This window comes from Bactrocera oleae, chromosome 5 (genome assembly GCF_042242935.1).
Source record: "Bactrocera oleae isolate idBacOlea1 chromosome 5, idBacOlea1, whole genome shotgun sequence".
NCBI classification, from domain to species: domain Eukaryota; kingdom Metazoa; phylum Arthropoda; class Insecta; order Diptera; family Tephritidae; genus Bactrocera; species Bactrocera oleae.
The window spans coordinates 68,345,202-68,365,891 of NC_091539.1; the positions used below are offsets into that span (position 1 = coordinate 68,345,202).

General features: G+C 42.3%; 3 protein-coding genes across 5 annotated transcripts in view; all 3 read left to right on the forward strand.

The window, feature by feature from the left end:
- The first annotated feature begins 4,359 nt into the window (after window positions 1-4,359).
- On the forward strand, window positions 4,360-5,829 carry LOC138857442 (growth hormone-inducible transmembrane protein-like). The gene is made up of 6 exons (XM_070110029.1): window positions 4,360-4,600; window positions 4,664-4,775; window positions 4,836-4,977; window positions 5,037-5,373; window positions 5,432-5,564; window positions 5,629-5,829. Exons 1-6 carry the CDS (start codon window positions 4,360-4,362, stop codon window positions 5,714-5,716), a joined length of 1,053 nt encoding a protein of 350 aa, XP_069966130.1. The 3' UTR covers window positions 5,717-5,829.
- A 1,781-nt stretch (window positions 5,830-7,610) lies between these two features.
- Window positions 7,611-9,637, forward strand: LOC106622351 (lanC-like protein 3 homolog). The gene is made up of 2 exons (XM_036365642.2): window positions 7,611-7,763; window positions 7,908-9,637. Exon 2 carries the CDS (start codon window positions 7,914-7,916, stop codon window positions 9,171-9,173), a length of 1,260 nt encoding a protein of 419 aa, XP_036221535.2. The 5' UTR covers window positions 7,611-7,763; window positions 7,908-7,913; the 3' UTR covers window positions 9,174-9,637.
- A 404-nt stretch (window positions 9,638-10,041) lies between these two features.
- Window positions 10,042-20,690, forward strand: part of fzr (fizzy and cell division cycle 20 related) — a 43,443-nt gene continuing 32,794 nt past the window's right edge. Inside the window, exon 1 of one of the 3 annotated variants that reach the window (XM_036365633.2) lies at window positions 10,042-10,646. The gene's annotated coding sequence lies outside the window, so the exon portion shown is untranslated. The remainder of the gene's footprint in view (window positions 10,647-20,690) is intronic. The other 2 variants (XM_036365634.2, XM_036365636.2) reach the window with 2 other exon arrangements.

A 20,690-nucleotide genomic window follows, 5' to 3' on the forward strand; every position in this document is an offset into this window, starting at 1 on the left:
ATTTGAGTAAATATGTAAAACATTTCATAATTATTGAACATCTTTTTTTATCATTATTTGAAAATCTTTTTCGAGATATATTGGTTGGCAACTAATAGCGGATTTCTTAAAAAATCAAAGAATTTTTTCATGGAACTAAATAACTTTATTCTGGAATGTATTGTCCATTTTGATCAATGACCTTTTGCCATATTTCAGGCAGCATCATAATCCCACGTTTATAAAACTTCTGGTTTTTATTAGCAAAAAACTGAATCAGGTACGATTTGACATCATCATCATTATTGAAATTTTTACCATTCAAGGAGTTTTGTAAGGATCGAAACAAAAAGTAATCCGATGGTGCAAGGTCAGGACTATATGGTGGATGTGGCAAAACATCCCAACAAAGCTCCAATAATTTTTGCCGAATGACCAAAGATGTGTGTGGCCTTGCATTGTCATGATGGAATACAACACCTTTTCGATTTATCAATTCGGGCCGCTTTTCTTCAATTGCATTGTTTAATTTCGTTAGTTGTTCAATGTAGACAACAGAATTGATCGTTTGGTTGGGTGGTAAGAGTTCAAAGTAGACAACTCCTTTATAATCCCACCAAACTGATAACAAAACCTTCTTTTGATGAATACCAGCTTTTGATGTTGTTTGAGCTGGTTCACCTGGCCTGCTCCACGATCTTTTCCGCTCGATATTGTTGTAAACAACCCATTTTACATCGCCAGTTATCATTCGTTTTAAAAATGGATAATTTTCATTACGTTTCTTTAGCAAATCGCAGCTGTTAATGCGTTGCGTTAAATGCGTTTCTTTCAGTTCGTGAGGAACCCATGTATCGAGTTTTTGAACATAGCCTAGTTGTTTTAAGTGATTTTCAATGCATGTATGTGATACCTGAAGCTTCTCTGCAATCTCACGTGTTGTACTGTGACGATCCGAATCGATTATTGCTTTGATTAGGTCGTCATCAACTTCAACTGGACGACCAGAGCGCTTTTCATCTTTGAGTGAAAAATCACCAGAACGAAATTTGGCAAACCAATTTTGACACTGCCGTTCTTTAATGGCTTCGTTGCCATAAACAGCACATAACTTTTTGTGAGCTTGCGATGCGTTTTTCCCTTTGCGAAAATAAAAAAGCAAAATATGACGAAAATGTTCCTTTTGATTTTCCATTTTTCAACAAACGCCAAACGATACCTACGCAACCGATCAAAAAACTTTTTTTTACTGATTGACAGCTGAATTGGCGACTATCAAATAACAAAATGTGTTTTACATTTGGACCATTGTATAAATCTACTTATCTAGGCTTATACAATGTTTTGGACTACGCCAGCAAACCTAAAAATTCAACTAAAGCCATCTATGAGTGAAATCCGCAATTACTTAGTTGCCAACCCAATATATCGGTAGAATTTATATTTGTTACTCTCTATGTTATATCTGAAATATTTAGAATGTAATTTTCTTGTTTGCACATAAACGACGCGAGGAAGAATTGAGTATTTAAAAGAATTGAAAAGTGATAAAGCTAATTTCAATAATAAATTTTTTAATATACAGGAACCCACCTGCCATAAGAGACAAACTGTGAATAATTTATTTGTTTCAATTTTATATTATTGTGAATATCAAAGTGTGGTCCAACCAAACAACCGACCGGCTTAAAACAGATTGTGCTAATATTATAAACAAAAATTATAATCTTAAAAAATATATTTACTGTGGACACTTACAAAAAGAGATTTAATTTTTAAAAAGGTAATTTTCTGTCAGTAAAATAACATTAAAATAAAATATATTCAGAATATAGTTATGCATACATACGCAATTTGGGTGTAGCGTCTGGCTGCAATATTCAGATCAATATAATATAATTTTTTGTTTTGAAACTTATTTATACAGATAAAAATGGAGAAACGATTTTTGGAAAATCCATTTCCTGACTATATCAGTCCTGAAAGTACACCTATAGTTCTGGATGACGAACACGTTAAGAATCTTATTTGCACATATATAGATGCAATCATGGAATGCTGTCAAATAGGCAATGCAGAGGAAGATCATAGAGGAGATTTATACGTAGGAAATGCTGGAATTGCCTTTATGTTCTGGAAATTATCAAGATCGGAAAATACTAAAGATCTTTATCCGGCACTTGAACACGCAGAAACTTTTATACGGAATGCTAAATGCAACGCAGATCGATACAAAAAACGTTCAGCAGAAAGGTATTCTTTTTTGTGTGGAAATGCTGGGATTTTTGCTGTATCCGCAGCAATCTCCCATGATCTAAAACATATGGAAGAGTTGTCCGACGACTTGACAAGTTTTAAGTCCGGCATACCATCCAGCAAAGAATTTATGCATACTAAATATGGTTGCGATGAAGTTCTAGTAGGCCGAGCTGGTTTTTTGTCTGGATGTTATTGGCTTAATGATATACTTTGTGAGAAAAAAATTACTGATGACGACATAATATCTATTTGTCAAATGATAATTACCTATGTAAAAAAAAAAAAAAATATAATTACAAATCATGATTACAAAATCAAAATATTCTTCCTTGCATATGCTGCTTACTCGTTTTCTACGATTCTTATAATTAATAGTGGCATGTAAGAATGTCACCTTGTCGAAATACCAAGGACGATTATGAATTTTTCGTTTGGATTCCGAAAAAGGTTGGCTTAACAATGCACTTCGAATTTCACATCGCATTTTTCGTATTTGGCTACTTATCATTTTCCAGTCAAAGTTTGATTGACAGGCATGATTAACATTGATCGCAATATCTTTCAAAGCTTCCTCACGTTTTTTCCGATTTTTGGCTAATGCGTCTTTGCTGTCCCATAGCAATCGGTGCCTCTCATATTCTGCTATTAGTGCAGAAGTTAATAATTTATTTTTATCTTCATCAAAAATATCTGCATTTTGATCCTGTCACGAAATATGTAAGATATATAAAATGTGGTATTTTTTTTTGTTTATTGTTAAAAACCAGAAAAATTCGGTATATGTATAGTTTAGGTCCCCCAACGAAGGAAACCGCCAAAGTTTTAATTTTTTTTAATCGCCTTATTTTAAGAAAAAAAGTTTAATTTAAAAATTACTTTGCACACCCATATTTCATTAGCGGCCTTCAAAATAAATAAACTGGTCAGTCCAACATCGGGGTGCGCGTAGTTCTTTTGCATGCAGAAAGGTTTTTCGAAAATTTCAAAAATTTAAATAGTTATCGAATAAAAATCGATTTTCTGCTCACGAATTTGTCATCTTTGCGTCATAAGACGATTAAAAAAAAAAAATTCGCGTCCTCCTTTGGGGGACCGAAACTATAAATTTACCAAAAGTTCTTTTGTTCTTTTCCACATTTTCTCTAATTTAGTACATTCCGGAATTTACTTTACTTACGAATTCCACTGTGCACTCAGTGCAATCACTTTCTAAATAATCGTCGCCTTCTATAGGAATTTTTTGCACACAAATATCAGTTGTAGAAATAGATATTTCATCAGCATAAGAGCGCGCTTTCAAAGGATCTTCAATTTCCTATTTAAAAAAGTGTTTTTTGTTGCATATTGGCGTACCATAAATATAATGGGACTTACTTTTGAATAATTAATTTTATGCACGTCTTTATGTTTAGTATTTACATGAATTTCAAAAATGTCCAATTGCAAAACAATATAGTCGCAGAAATCACAGATTAAATAAAATCTTTCCTTTCCTTCAACCCAAGATGTTTTGATTTCCCCACATTTTCGAAAATTTAATGTTTCTTTTTCATCTAGTTGCATCTTTTATTATTTTAAACAATCTAATGACAATATTAATGCTTTAACTTATTAATAATATTTCGACTGTGAATGAATATTGTTCTTTTTCGATGTCACATTCACAACAGTTGTTCAATAATTAATAACTATTAATTCATTCTAGCATGTCTGAAGATTCAATAATTTAATGTGATGAATTTTTTATGAAATTAAAGTATAAACAAAAACATATAAAAATTTTTAAATAACACCTTCATTTATACGTATGTATATATACCAAATCGTCACGTTATTGTAAATTAGTAACGATATATTTATCGATTGTATCATCTTTAGTTAAATAGCTCGAATTGTCAAGATTTACGAAATTGTGCCAAACAAAATCAGACACAACCGAGAAAATTCTAAAAAAATATTTGTTAAACAGCTTTGTCAAATAAAACGTAATATACTCACATCCTTCAAATAGTAAAATTCTATAAATATTTTCTATGTTATAGTATAATCCATCGAACTGATTATTGTAACAGAATTGCGAATTCAATTTCCTCATAAGCAAATCAATTTCATCAGATAAAAATGTTGTTGCGCTTTGCGTTATCTACTATGCCAGTTCGGGCTGGATTGAAAACAGTGGCACTCTCAAATGTAATAAGATGTGGTCCACTAGAGTCGCGATTACAAAATTCCTTAAAATCTTATAATTTAAATATATCGAGAAGTTATGCTCGGGGTCCAACTCGCGGTCCATATACTCGCAGCGAAACCGGGCGTGCACCAACATTAAAGGAAAAGCTTATGGGTCCTCCTTCCGAAAATGGTAAAAAAATGTTAAACCCTTACGCTAGTAACAATTTGTGTACTGTATTTTATACATTTTTAGCATACTCAATTGGAAAAGGAGCAGCGGCTGGAGCATCAGCAATAGGACTGGGAGCATTATGTTTCTATGGTCTTGGATTAAATAAAGACCCAAGTATTTACACTAACTCAATGTAAGATATAAATTGAAATAAATATATGGTTATACATTTATAGATATATATATATTTAAGGTTATGGCCGGAGTACGTTCGCGATCGAATTCACGCAACCTACGGGTACTTTGGTGCGTCATGCGCTATAACTGCAGGGGCGGCCTTAGCTGTCTTTCGATCTCCTCGACTGCTTTCACTAGTGACAAGGAGTGGATGGATGGTGAGTTTCAAAATGTTACATAATATATAATGGAAAATTTTAAATACGCAATCAATTAGTCCATGTTGGGCACATTTGCTCTTATGATTGGTACTGGTGCTCTAACCCAATCTATCGAATACCAACCCGGTGTTGGCCCGAAACAAATAGCCTGGGCTTTGCACTGTGCTGTTTTAGGTGCTGTAGTTGCACCAATGTGTTTCCTTGGTGGACCGATTCTTACTAGGGCAGCTTTATACACCGCCGGCATAGTAGGAGGGCTTTCAACAGTAGCAGTATGTGCACCGAGTGACAAATTTTTATATATGGGTGGTCCTTTGGCAGTAGGCCTTGGGTTGGTGTTTGCATCATCCCTGGCTTCAATGTGGTTGCCCCCAACCACAGCTTTGGGAGCTGGTATGTACAATTATCTAAAAGTTTATTGAAACAAAATGTATTATTATATATGGTTTAGGTTTGGCATCGATGTCCCTTTATGGTGGATTAATACTTTTCGGAGGATTTTTACTTTATGACACACAACGTATAGTGCGATACGCAGAGAACCACCCACAAATTTTTGTAAAGCCATATGATCCTATAAACGCGTAAGTATTTATTATTTAAAATATAAATGGAAATGATTTTATATCAAGGCAATATTGTTTATAGATGTCTGTCGATTTACATGGATACGATAAATATATTTATTCGAATTGCAACAATATTAGCGGGTGGTGGAGGAAATCGTCGTCGCTAAGCTCTATAATTAATACCTAACGTAATAAGCTCGATTCCAAATCTAAAAAGCTCGCTTTAACAGTATGCAATGTATTTCGTTAATTATTTTCAATAAACACAGTTAGAATATTATGTACAGATTAGTATCAATGCCAAACGGTTTGTATATTTGCTCTTATGTAAAATGATAATAAAGAGTAAACTCAATACAAATTTATGAAAACTTAGAAATATATGAAAATCATATAAAAATATAATACAATAACTATCTTCTTTTTCAGCGTAATTGCATGTAGGCATTAGTATTTGAGTAAATATGTAAAACATTTCATAATTATTGAACATCTTTTTTTATCATTATTTGAAAATCTTTTTCGAGATATATTGGTTGGCAACTAATAGCGGATTTCTTAAAAAATCAAAGAATTTTTTCATGGAACTAAATAACTTTATTCTGGAATGTATTGTCCATTTTGATCAATGACCTTTTGCCATATTTCAGGCAGCATCATAATCCCACGTTTATAAAACTTCTGGTTTTTATTAGCAAAAAACTGAATCAGGTACGATTTGACATCATCATCATTATTGAAATTTTTACCATTCAAGGAGTTTTGTAAGGATCGAAACAAAAAGTAATCCGATGGTGCAAGGTCAGGACTATATGGTGGATGTGGCAAAACATCCCAACAAAGCTCCAATAATTTTTGCCGAATGACCAAAGATGTGTGTGGCCTTGCATTGTCATGATGGAATACAACACCTTTTCGATTTATCAATTCGGGCCGCTTTTCTTCAATTGCATTGTTTAATTTCGTTAGTTGTTCAATGTAGACAACAGAATTGATCGTTTGGTTGGGTGGTAAGAGTTCAAAGTAGACAACTCCTTTATAATCCCACCAAACTGATAACAAAACCTTCTTTTGATGAATACCAGCTTTTGATGTTGTTTGAGCTGGTTCACCTGGCCTGCTCCACGATCTTTTCCGCTCGATATTGTTGTAAACAACCCATTTTACATCGCCAGTTATCATTCGTTTTAAAAATGGATAATTTTCATTACGTTTCTTTAGCAAATCGCAGCTGTTAATGCGTTGCGTTAAATGCGTTTCTTTCAGTTCGTGAGGAACCCATGTATCGAGTTTTTGAACATAGCCTAGTTGTTTTAAGTGATTTTCAATGCATGTATGTGATACCTGAAGCTTCTCTGCAATCTCACGTGTTGTACTGTGACGATCCGAATCGATTATTGCTTTGATTAGGTCGTCATCAACTTCAACTGGACGACCAGAGCGCTTTTCATCTTTGAGTGAAAAATCACCAGAACGAAATTTGGCAAACCAATTTTGACACTGCCGTTCTTTAATGGCTTCGTTGCCATAAACAGCACATAACTTTTTGTGAGCTTGCGATGCGTTTTTCCCTTTGCGAAAATAAAAAAGCAAAATATGACGAAAATGTTCCTTTTGATTTTCCATTTTTCAACAAACGCCAAACGATACCTACGCAACCGATCAAAAAACTTTTTTTTACTGATTGACAGCTGAATTGGCGACTATCAAATAACAAAATGTGTTTTACATTTGGACCATTGTATAAATCTACTTATCTAGGCTTATACAATGTTTTGGACTACGCCAGCAAACCTAAAAATTCAACTAAAGCCATCTATGAGTGAAATCCGCAATTACTTAGTTGCCAACCCAATATATCGGTAGAATTTATATTTGTTACTCTCTATGTTATATCTGAAATATTTAGAATGTAATTTTCTTGTTTGCACATAAACGACGCGAGGAAGAATTGTGTATTTAAAAGAATTGAAAAGTGATAAAGCTAATTTCAATAATAAATTTTTTAATATACAGGAACCCACCTGCCATAAGAGACAAACTGTGAATAATTTATTTGTTTCAATTTTATATTATTGTGAATATCAAAGTGTGGTCCAACCAAACAACCGACCGGCTTAAAACAGATTGTGCTAATATTATAAACAAAAATTATAATCTTAAAAAATATATTTACTGTGGACACTTACAAAAAGAGATTTAATTTTTAAAAAGGTAATTTTCTGTCAGTAAAATAACATTAAAATAAAATATATTCAGAATATAGTTATGCATACATACGCAATTTGGGTGTAGCGTCTGGCTGCAATATTCAGATCAATATAATATAATTTTTTGTTTTGAAACTTATTTATACAGATAAAAATGGAGAAACGATTTTTGGAAAATCCATTTCCTGACTATATCAGTCCTGAAAGTACACCTATAGTTCTGGATGACGAACACGTTAAGAATCTTATTTGCACATATATAGATGCAATCATGGAATGCTGTCAAATAGGCAATGCAGAGGAAGATCATAGAGGAGATTTATACGTAGGAAATGCTGGAATTGCCTTTATGTTCTGGAAATTATCAAGATCGGAAAATACTAAAGATCTTTATCCGGCACTTGAACACGCAGAAACTTTTATACGGAATGCTAAATGCAACGCAGATCGATACAAAAAACGTTCAGCAGAAAGGTATTCTTTTTTGTGTGGAAATGCTGGGATTTTTGCTGTATCCGCAGCAATCTCCCATGATCTAAAACATATGGAAGAGTTGTCCGACGACTTGACAAGTTTTAAGTCCGGCATACCATCCAGCAAAGAATTTATGCATACTAAATATGGTTGCGATGAAGTTCTAGTAGGCCGAGCTGGTTTTTTGTCTGGATGTTATTGGCTTAATGATATACTTTGTGAGAAAAAAATTACTGATGATGACATAATATCTATTTGTCAAATGATAATTAACAGCGGAAGAGAATACGCTAAAAAGACTAAAGCCCCATTGCCTCTAATGTACCAATACCATGGAACGGAATATTTAGGTGCTGCTCACGGTGTGTGCGCTATTTTGCATATGCTATTGGATAGCCCGTGGTTTCGTACAGACCCAATATCTGCACCTAGTGCAGAATTACGTGACATAAAACGTTCAATAGATTTCTTTCTAACGCTTCAAGATTCGGAGGGAAATTTTCCGGTCGCATTGGAGGATTTAAAAAGTGGTCGTGAAAAACGCTTAGTACATTGGTGCCATGGCGCGCCAGGAGCAGTATATTTACTTGCTAAAGCATATCTTATATTTAAGGAGGATAAATACTTACAGGCTTTGCGCCGCTGCGCTGATTTGGTTTGGAAGAAAGGTTTTTTACGTAAGGGGCCTGGCATATGTCATGGTGTCGCTGGAAACGGATACGTCTTTTTATTACTCTATCGCCTAACAAATGAACACAAATATTACTACCGTGCCATCAAATTTATGGAATTGTTAACTGATTCAGAATTTAAACACCGTGCGCGTACTCCAGATAGGCCCCATAGCTTATATGAAGGAGTAGCTGGAACAGTATGCTACTTGATAGATTTGCTAAATCCACAGCAGGCTCATTTTCCCTTCATGGACGTTTTTCATTAGTCTTTTGCTGCTTAGAAATTTGAAGGAACGCATTTGTTATAGTATCGAATGTACTATTATATTGACAAATGAGCACAACAGCGGTGCAGATTTACAAAACATATCAGGGAATACTCAAGTGTCAGATAAATATTATCAAATATTGTAACTTGTATTACCCTTAAGTTTTCTGAATTTTGTTAAAAAGGAAATCGGTTTTGTGACAATACAAAATATAGTATTGTATAAAAGATCGTATATGGCCTTTAAAAGGGTTAAATAACCGAATAATAACCCAAAACAATTTATATTATATACATATATTCCAAAACGTATGCGTAAATATTCAAAATATAAAACTTATATAAAATTGCTTCGAAAGGATACTTAAATTATTTGTAAAGAGAACGTAATCAATATTTTTATGGTATTTACTATCCAGTTTACATTTACAAATAAAACATCAAGTTGACTTTACTATCAAAGCTAGTTATTTTATTGTTCAACGCAAAACATACATGTATGTTATTAAATTTCAGAATTCGCCAATGAACTGAAATGTCGAACGTATCTAGAATAGCAGTTTTTGTGGAAATTAACCTGGACCAGTTTTAGTCCGTTAAAAATAGCCTTTGAGTATTGAATTTATTTCTCATACAAGTTGGTGTCAAAGCAAGATCAGTTATTTATTTCAAATTAATTTCTTTGCACATATTCACCACAGACTAATTGGAGATATTATTTGATTATTTGTAAAAAAGAATCATATATATTGCGACGCTGTGTGGGCATTCACAATGAATGCTTAAATGTCAGTTGTACTAAAAGAGTTTTCAAAAAGTGCTCTCATCTCACCAACACAAAAGCATTTCGTAACTGTCAATGATTGACAGGCACAAGCGAGTAGTTCAAGAAGAGACAAAAAATCCAATAATTTCTACACATTTGTTAAGTTTCTGCCGTTTCGTTCGTGTCTCGTAGGTTTTGTCATATGGAAATTTTTTGAAAACCATAAACATACGGGAAACAATTCGGTTTGTGAAGTTTGATTAATTTATTATTTAGTGTGAAAACATAAGTTCGTACAGTATCCTCTTACCGAACCGATTGTATAAAAAGTCGCGAACGTAAGCCAAGCGAAGAAAATTGAACGCGTATCCGTGGAAAAGCTAGTGCTTGGGTGGATATTTTCTCGATTTTCCACAGTTGTGTCATATATACCCATACATATTTTTTTTCCAAAAAAAGTGACTTGTCTGCAGTGAAGTTTAAGCACACGGTATGTTTACAGAGGAATGTGTTAAAAATAAATTAAAAACTGTATATAAATATAGAGTGAACGAACTATCTGCTCTGTTCTCGTTTGTTTATAAAACGTAAGAAAATCGTAAAAAATTACACAAGCAAACCTAAACCAAAGGGGGTGTATGTGTAGATTATTGCTGCAGTTGTAAATAACGCGAGAGGTGGGCTGAAAGTAAAAAGTGAGTTCAGGTAAGGGTTGTTTGCCTAGCAATCGGATCGATAAGGCAACAAAAAAATTTGTTTATTTGTGTTTTTCCTTTCGATCGTCCTTCGCCTTTGTATGTATTGTCAAATTAATATTAGTTAAAAGTTTGCCATATTGATGATGTTTCTTTACATTTTCTATAAATTGTAATGTAATGTAAAGTAAATAAATAGCTCATTTAAAATGTTGTTGGGTTGGAAACAAGTTGACTGGAGTAAACGATTGATACAAATATTTTTACTATGAATTGTTTATCATTGCTGTGGGTTAGTTTTGATATATGGTAAATGGTTTTTTAAAATTTAATTTATATTGAGTGTTTTTATTGGAATCATATCGATATTCGGTGTTCATCTCACATGTTGTATTGAAGTGTTGTTGTTGTTGTAACGGTTCCTAGTCCCCGTTTGGGTGATAAGTTTCAGATTGGTTGTCGTCGAGGTCATCTAACGGGAGGCCCAGGAAACGAGCTGTTTCGACGGTGTCGGACCATAGGGAAAAGGGTGTTAGATGAGTGGGGTTGTTGTTGTTGTTGTTGTTATAACGATTATCTAATCCACGTTTGGGTGATAAATTCTAGATTCGTTGTCGTCGAGGTCATCTAACGGAAGGCCCAGGAAACGAGCTGTTTCGACGGGGTCGGACCATAGGGAAAGGGGTGTTAGATGAGTGGGGTTTGTAGGGCATGCAAAGAGGTGGTTAGTGTCATGCGGAGACTCATTGCATGCAGGACATGTGTTTAGTATGTCGGGGTCTATTCTGGATAGGTAGGAGTTTAACCTGCTACAGTATCCAGAACGAAGTTGCGCGAGGGTCACTCTAGATTCGCGAGGCAACTCGAGCTCTGTGTCTGCAATGGGTGGTGGTTTGACTCGTATTACGCCATTCACTGAAAGGGAGTCGGTGAAGGTGTTAATGGCTCCACTGTGAATGGCGGTCAGTGCTTGTCTGAAGTTAGTTGCGTCCGAAGTCTGGTCGACGTGCTGTCTGATGTCGTCGACGTAGTCAAGGAAGGACCTCTTGATGTTCCTAGGAGGCTGCTCCGCTGCAAGTAGGCGTCTGCAGGGGTGGTTTCTGCGAAAACATCCCAGCAGAAACTGCTTGGAGAGGAGCTCATTATGTTCCTTAACCGGAAGCATACGGGCCTCACTGTGTAGGTGTTCGATTGGGGACATCAAGAGGCACCCCGTGATAGTCCGGAGTGCAGTGTTCTGACAAGTCTGGAGCTTCTTATTCTGCGTGTCACTACATCCAGGCGACCATATTGCGGCTGCATAATTGAGGACCGGCCGGCCGATTGCCTTGTATGTTGCCAACAACGTTTCTTTGTCCTTTCCCCATGAGCTGCCGGCAAGCGACTTGAGGATTTTGTTGCGGCTCTGTACTTTGGCAGTTATCGCGGTCGTGTGAGGAGTGAAAGAGCACAGACTGTCCAAAGTGACGCCTAAAATTTTAGGGTTATTTACTGTCGGAATTTTTGTGCCATCGACTGAAATGTTCAGGTCCAGTCTGTACTCCTTCGTCCAATTGGTGAAGATGGTCGCTGTGGATTTAGTGGGGGAGAGTGTTAAGTTCCTTGCAGAAAAGAAGCGAGAAAGATCGGAGAGGTAGCCGTTTACTTTTGAACACATGCCATCGATTCCATTGCCCGACGTCAATATCGTACAGTCATCTGCGTACGAGGTCATTGAAATTCCCGCTGGTGGCTGGGGGAGTTTCGAAATGTAGAAATTAAACAGTAGCGGGGAGAGGACACCGCCCTGCGGAACCCCCTGTTTAATTTTTCTGAGTTTGGAGTTTTGACCTCGAAATAGTACGGATGAGTGTCGACCGCTCAGGTAGTTCATGGTCCACCGCTTCAACCCTGGAGGGAGCGTTGATTGTTCCAGGTCCTCAAGTAGCGTTGCGTGATTGAATGTGTCAAAAGCTTTTGACAAGTCCAACGCTACGAGGATCGTCCTCTCGCAGGGTGGCTTCTGGTTCAGGCCATGAACTATCTGGGCGTTTATGACGCTAAGTGCTGTGGTGGTACTGTGCACTTTACGGAAACCATGCTGATGGTCTGCTAGGCTCAGGTGGTGGGTGAATGACGGGAGTAGATTAGATTAGATTAGATTAGTTTCGAGGTATGCACCGCGACCTATGGTCTATTGTGCCCTCCCCTAAGTCATATCGTATCATCTAGGCCCAGCATGTTGATAAATTCCAAAATTCTGCTGGGTGCTAGTGAGGCGATACGATCCCTGTGTGGAAACATGGATCCCAGGGCCTTGATTCTGCGTCTGCAGACTGCTGTGCAGTTCATCAGCAGATGTTCAGGGGTCTCCGGCTCTATGTCGCAGAACCGGCAGTTTGCAGAAGAGGCTATGCCCATGTTAAAGAGGTGCTTCTTGAGCCTGCAATGGCCGGTGTAGAACGCTGCCAGTAGCCGGAATTTGTTTCTGGGGAGATTAATTATGGCTTTAAACCGCTTGAGGTCGTAACCCCCCAATAGCAGTCTGGCATGGTGCATGCCCTGAAGTTGTTGCCAATGTATCTCCCTGCTTGCTCTTTCCTCCCTTCGGAGGAGCTCTTTGATGGTATGAGGACCAACCGCTATGTATGGTTCCGGCCCTACCATTTTTGTAGAGGCTGCAGAGCGGGCTAATTCGTCAGCTAGTTCGTTCCCAGCTATACCCCTATGGCCAGGCACCCAAATAAGGTGTACTCGGTTTTGCTTAGATAGGCTGTTCAGCCGTTCTATACACTCCATCACTAGGAGAGATCTGACCTCATAGGCTGAGATCGCTCTTAGTGCCGCCTGACTATCGCTGAGTATAGCGATACTCTTATTGCGATAGTTGCGTTGGAGGTTTATCCCTACACACCGACTTATAGCATAGACCTCAGCTTGGAAAATGCTTGGGAAACTTCCCATGGGAATGGAGAGTTTGGTGCTTGGCCCAGCGACCCCTGCACCAATCCCCTCCTCCGTTTTCGACCCGTCGGTGTACCACTTGATGGTGCTACCCCTTAGCAGCCGGTCCAGTGAAGAGTCATTCCACTCAGATTTGCTGCCAAGGGTTACTTGAAACTTTCTGCTGAAGTTTACTACTTTGGTAATGCTATCCCTTGGGAGAAGGGCTAGTGGTATTTCCTCACTTAGCTCTTTCATCTGTTGGGATGAGATTACCTTCCCTTTGCCAGCTCCCTCTGCTGTCATTTGGAGCAGAGTTCGTTTGGCAGTCTGTTTGATTACCAGGTGTAGCGGTGAAAGTTCTAGCATGACTTCCAGTGCTGCGGTCGGACACGTTCGCATTGCTCCCGACGCGCAGATGCAGGCAAGTCTTTGCAGCTTCGACAGTTTAAGTCCTACCGAAGTCTGCGATGCTCTCGAACCCCACGATACCGCTCCATACGTGATAATCGGTCTCACGATCATGGTGTACATCCACCTGATAGTCCTTGGGGAGCACCCCCAGGATTTCCCAGCAAGTCGGTTGCACACCATGAGTGCCTTAGTAGCTTTGGTTAAGGTCTGGTTCACATGCTGATTCCATCGTAGTGTGGAATCCAGTGTGAGGCCCAGGTACTTGACCGTGCTGGCCATCTCAACCACTCTGCCGTCCAGGGATATACTCCTGAGGCCCGGCAGTGATCTCCGTCTGGTGAAGGGAATGATTGTAGTTTTAGCGGGGTTGATGCTTAAGCCAACCCCACTACACCATCCCTTTGCCAGTCCCAATCCCCTCTGAACGATATCGCAGAGTGTGTCTTCAAATTTTCCTCTAGCTAAGATAACAATGTCATCCGCATATCCCTGACAGCGGATTCCATTGCTAGTCAGCCGCTCAAGGAGATCGTCCACAACTAGGCTCCAAAGTAGGGGGGATAGCACTCCACCCTGTGGGCAGCCTCTTGTTGTTCCCAGACGAATTTTAGTTTCTCCTACTGCGGTTTCCGCCACCCTAGTGCGCAGTACGGCTGTAATCCATCTGCGCACTGGTGCTGCCACGCTCCTTTTCTCTAGTGCTCTTGACACGCTCTCGTGAGACGTGTTGTCAAAGGCACCTTCTATGTCGAGGAAGGCGCATAACACCACCTCGCCCCTATCTAACGAATTCTGGATCTCTGAGGTTAGCTGGTACAGAGCAGTGTTTGTTGACCTGCCTGCTCTGTAAGCATGTTGCTTCTCATGAAGCGGTGATGCCTTCAGCACCTTCGATCGTACTTCGTGGTCTATGATCTTTTCCATACTTTTGAGTAGGAAGGAAGTAAGACTGATTGGCCTGAACGATTTCGCCAATGAGTAGTCTTTCCTCCCTACTTTGGGTATGAAGATCACCTTTGCGGTGCGCCATGGTTCTGGGATATACGCCAGCGCTAGGCTATCCCTCATCAGCCGAACAAGGTGGGGCAGTAGCACCTGCTCCCCCTGTTGCAGGAAAGCTGGAAGGATACCGTCCGCACCCGGTGACTTATATTTTTCAAAGGAGGCCAGCGCCCACTTGATGGAGTCTGCAGTGAAGAGCTGTTTTGCGACTGTCCAGTCCAAGCGTGACGGCCTACGTTCGACCATAGGTCGAATCTGGTCTTCTTGAATCGTCTCCGGGAAATGCGCTAGTAGAAGAGCCGTAGCTCTTTCTTCTGCGCTGGACGTATAGGTCCCATCAGATCGTTTAATCGCTAGTGCTGTGTCCGTCTTTCCTCTAGCCAGAGCCTTATGCAGTCTAGCTGCCTCTGGGGTTGAGGAGACGCTCTCACAGAACTTCCTAAAGCTCTTCCGTTTCGCGGTCCTAATCTCCTTATTATAAGCAGTTAGGCTGCATCTGTAATCCTCCCAGTTTCCGGTGCGCTTAGCCTTATTGAATAGCTTGCGCACCGTTTTTCTTAGTACTGAGAGTTTACTAGACCACCAGGAGCATTTACCGCCCTTGGCGGTTGTCTTTAGGGGGCAGCTGCTATGATAAGCTTCTATAATGGATTGGTTTAGGGCAGACAGTCTGCTCTCCAATCCAGAAGCCGTTGCGCTTCTATCCAGCTGCTCCCTACTGCTAATTTTAGTTGCGAGTATTTCCCTGAAAGCGGCCCAGTCCGTGTTCCCAGGGATACGTTTGGGAGGGAGTTGCTTGACCCCCATCCCCAGCACGAATCTTATGATACGGTGATCCGACATGGAGGGTTCCGATGATACCCTCCATTGTGAGATCAGCCCTACCTCAGACTCGTTACTGAGCGTGATATCAAGCACCTCCCTTCTGACACTAGTTACAAAAGTGGGTTCGCACCCCACATTTGCTATACTTAAATTCTTACTGACTATAAACTCGATAAGAGACTCACCCCGTGTGTTGCAGTCCGTGCTGCCCCATTCGGTGTGGTGGGCATTCGCGTCGCAGCCCATAATGAGGGGCAGCTTATTCCTCCTGCAATACTCCACCAGGTTGCCGACTGCCTCTGGGGGTGCTGTCGGAGTCTCCCCCGGAAAATAGGCCGCTGCCACGACGAAGTCCGCTCCTTCGTCGTTCTTCGCTTGCACAGCGACCAGGTCCTGAGTTAGGAACTCTGAAATACAGAAGAAGTCAATACCGTTCCTAAGTACTATGCAGGTTCTGGGTCTCTCACTTGAGAGATCCCAGATTACCTTATTTGACTCCGTTTTGAGGCCCCTGACCTCTCCTTTATTGACCCACGGCTCCTGGATCAGCAGTATGCCCAGTCCATCCATCGTGAACCTGCTCGCGATAACCGCCGAGGCTGACGCCGCGTGATGCAGGTTCACCTGGGCAACTTCTAGACGCGGCCCCACTACAGGATCGGTTCCATGAGGAGTTGGTCCTCATGCTCACCGTCCTCCGCGATGTCTCCCGCCAGGTTTGTGAGCCCCTCCAGAAGCTCCTGAGTGGAGGGTAGCGCCCCTCCTTGCTCGCCCGTCTTCTCGGAGGGGACCTTCGCCATTGTCTCAGCAGTTGCCGCCTGCTTCGACGTACTTGCGCAGGGTTGAGTCGCAACCTCATCCACCTGCATTTCTTTTCCCGCATCGCCCTCGGTGATCGTTTTTGGCTTGAACGGCCTCAGGACCACCGAGCTGAACCTGTAGTTCAGGCGGAAGCTCACCCTCCTGACGAATTTGTATGATTCGTCATCAATGCAGAGGTTGAGCTTCCATCCTGAATCCTCCGCTATGCTCTTGGTCACCCGCCAGGCCGATGTATCGAGGCCATCGTTCTGATTGCGAATGAGACCTAAAGCAAACTCGTAAGGCTTTCCTGCGCATCTGGGGAGGAAGACCGTCATGCTGTGCATGGGCGGAATTTCGTCCCCCTTTTTCGCGCAGAGGATGGGGCCGTTCCAGCCTGTTAGCTTGGGAGCGATCTCCCTCAGCCAACAAGCCGACCTCTCATCCTTGCAGTCAACCTGCAGCATGCCTCCCTTGAAATATACCCCATGGAAGGAGGCCTTGTATCCAGATCCTCTGAATACCTCCTCCATGAGTAAGTCTTGGAGCGATGTGAGCTCCTCCGCACCCAGCGCCTCCGCCGGGTAGTTCAGCGGCAGCACAGCCATGCGAATGCCTTTGAGGGCGTCCGCATACCTGCGCTGTCCCTCCACTGGCCGGGGGAGGTTTGGGGCGGAGCGGTGGCCACTAGTCGCCTGTGCGTTGTTGCCCCTCTGCCGCTTGGTGTTGTTCGGCTCCTGTGGCGTCAGCTGTCCGCTTTTACGCTTAGCCGCTTGGGTGGTCGAGGGAGCTGCCCTTTCGCAACCTCGGCCTGCGGGCTGAGTTGCGTTTACTGGGCAGTGGCCTCGATTGTTGCCATTGCGGTTCCTAATGGCTGCGGTATTTCCACCCTTATGTTTATCGGAAGCCGGGGAAGTGCTGTCACCTCTCACCCTGTTCCGCGCTAGGCTTTCTGCTACCTCCGGAGTTCTTCCCTCCTGGAGGTGCCTCAGGTACCACTTCAGGCTGGCACCGCTCATACCTTTCCTTCTGGGATCGTCTTGTCCTCCCGGACATCCCGTTGGTGGCAGGGGGGGAAGTCTGCCTCCCCTCTTCCTTTTCCGTTTTTGAGCCCCACCGGAGGTCGCCCGTTGCGACTCCTCTGCATCCGAGCAGTTGCTCCTGCTCGAGAGAGTCTCCGTGGGTTTCTCTTTTTCTTTTGGCGCAGCGGCCGCAGTCGAATTCGCCTGCTGAACGCCGCTGCACGAGGGCATGTCATCGTCGTCGTCTCTGGCATGCTCCTCGAACAGCGCTCGCTCCTCTGGCGAAAGGGCGTCCAGGAAGCTGAACTTGCGTTTAGCCCCTGATTCGCCCTTACCTGCACCGCTGCCCTTGTCGTTATCAATGTCCATCGTCGTTTGCTGTTGTTGTTGCCGGGATCCTTTTGTTGTTGTTGTTGTGGTTTTGTTGTTGTCTTTGTTGTTCATCTTGTTCGTACGACCCTTGGCACGACGAGGCGCGCCGTCGGGTCAGCTATTGGAAAGGGGAACAAATAGTCCGCCGCGCCAGAGCCCCTTGACGCGGTAAGGCCACCGTTACTTCCCAATGCGGCCCGGTGTTGGGAAGGCTCCGTTAGAATACAGCCGAATTTTCCTCCTGGCTGCAAATCATCCAATGGGCACGGGAGTCGCATAACACCCTGGATTAGGAGGTGGCAGCTCTTGGTTGTCGCACGCATACGGCTTCTGACAACCAGTGTGAGGGTGCAAGCACCGCTCGCACCAGTTGGGAGATGCCGAGAATGCCTGCGACTTAAGCCCCTGCACCACGGCAAGGTGCCTGCCATTCGCAGAGGTAGTAACAAGGCGGGAGTAACAAGGCCTCAAGTGTCTTCACTACTGGGGAAAGGAGAGTTATCGGGCGATAAGACTCCCCTTTGTTGGCGGGTTTCCCAGGTTTCAGTAGTGGGACCACTCTTCCGACTTTCCACACATCGGGTATTTGAAGAGTGGATATCGACAGGTTGAGGACCTTGGTGAGGTAGTTTACTCCCGTTGGGCCTAGATGTTTTAACATCAGCATGTTTATTCCGTCAGGGCCGATGGATTTGGATGATTTCGCCTTTTTGATGACATTCTGAACCTCCTCATCGGTGAAAGTAAGTGGTGCGCAGTCTTTTGGCATTTTGCGCAACCGTCGGGTAACACATCGTTTGGCCTTGTCGGTCGAAGGGTGCAGTATAAACTGCCGGCTAAAGTAGCTCGCGCACTTCTTCGGGTCCGAGGAGGCATGGCCATCGAATTGGATTTCAACCCGATCGTCATGTTTCCTCGGATTTGACAGGGCCTTGACAGTAGTCCAAAGCTTACTCACACCGGTGGAGAGGTTGCAGGACTTCAGGTGCTCTATCCATTTTGTCCGCTTATGATGGTTTACCATGTGCCGAATCTCCAAATTGAGATCCCTTATTCGGGGATCACAGGGATCGGCATGGCGTAAGGTGTCGCGCTCATTTGCTAATACAGCTGCTTCGGCTGGGAAATTGGGGCGGAGTTCCGCTATTCTTCCAGCCGGTATGAAGCGAGCTGTAGCAGCAGCGATCACCTTGCGGAATTGACGCTCGCCAACGATGACGTCCGTAGGAATGGATAGTGCGTTGAAGGTGCTCTCAGTAAATTCTGTGAAGCCGACCCAGTTAGCTTTGTTAAAGTTAACATAGGTGCGGTTATCCACAGAAATAAAGTCAGGAGGTTTCTCGATCGAGATAATTATGGGCAGATGGTCTGATGCAAGAGTTAGCATAGGTCGCCAGGTTATACTATTTATCAGACCACCGCTAGCGATGGTAATATCTGGCGAGCTATTACAGGTGCCCATAATTCTGGTGGGGGCTTCGTCATTCATTGTGCAGAATGTCGAATTGTCTATCTGTTCCGCCAGCTCCATCCCCCTACGATCGTTTGACAGGCAGGAATGCCAAAGATCGTGATGCGCGTTAAAGTCGCCTAGCACCAGACGGTTTTCACCACGAAGTAGCGCATCTATATTCGGGTGATATCCTGTTGGGCAACATGTAACTGGGGGGATGTATATATTAAATATTTCGAGCTCGACATCGCCTGACCGGACAGCTATTCCCTGACATTCTAGGGTAGTGTCCCTGCGGTCGATGTCAACATCGATTAGACGATATTGCACGGTGTTGTGCAATATGAAGGCTAGGCCTCCACCATTATCTCGCTCGCGATCCTTACGTAAAACGTTGAAACCTGCACAACTCAGAAGATCTGAGCGGCTGTTTAACTTGGTTTCTTGGACCGCAGCTATCGTTACGCGCTCCCGGCTCATAAATGCAACTATCTCCTCGATCTTGCTCTGGAGTCCGTTGCAGTTGAATTGTAAGAGTCGCGTTTGTCGCGGGTGTCCAGTCGTGATCCTAGGGGTGAGTGGGGTGCGTGTAGGTGGTGGTTGTTGCAGCTGTGCTATCCGCATGGGCGGTTGTCGCACTATGGTGTTGGTTGGCGACGCCACTGTTTGTGATTGCGGGGGCAGACTCCCACAGCATGGGGCAACATACAACGCACTCCACTCTCGTGTGGTGCGCAGGCCAGAACACGACAGAAAGTGACACCAGCCAGTACAAGAATTGCACTTGACTGATGTGACATTCCGGCGTATTATGGTCTGACACACGGAACAGACTGTGCGAGGAACCAGGAGTTGCTGTGTGGTTCTCGCACGGGGATTGGAGCTGGATGAAGGTGGGGGGGGGGAGGTTGGTCAGATTGGGAGTTGTGCTGTCTTTGTGAGCTCCTAAGGACCGTGGAGGTCCTATTTTGGCCACTCGACTGGAGTGGCAGCGCAGTGCGCGAACATGGTGCAGTTTTTTTTTTTTTTTTAAGTTTTATGAGTGGGGTTCGTTGGGCATGCAAAGAGGTGGTTAGTGTCATATGGAGGCTCATTGCACGCAGGACATGTGTTTTGAATGTCGGGGTCTATTCTGGATAGAGTTGCGCGAGGGTCACTCTGGTTGCGCGAGGCAACTTGATCTCTACGTCTGCTATGGGTGGTGGTTTGACTCGTAGTACGCCATTCACTGAGAGAGTGCTTG

Excerpts from the sequence above, each read along its gene's own strand:
- LOC106622351 (XM_036365642.2), top strand. The coding sequence starts at position 7,914 with ATGGAGAAACGATTTTTGGAAAATCCATTTCCTGACTATATCAGTCCT.
- LOC138857442 (XM_070110029.1), top strand. The coding sequence starts at position 4,360 with ATGTTGTTGCGCTTTGCGTTATCTACTATGCCAGTTCGGGCTGGATTG. Across the intron at positions 4,601-4,663 it reads GGGTCCTCCTTCCGAAAATG|CATACTCAATTGGAAAAGGA; the intron begins GTAAAAAAATGT and ends ATACATTTTTAG. Across the intron at positions 5,565-5,628 it reads CCATATGATCCTATAAACGC|ATGTCTGTCGATTTACATGG; the intron begins GTAAGTATTTAT and ends TATTGTTTATAG.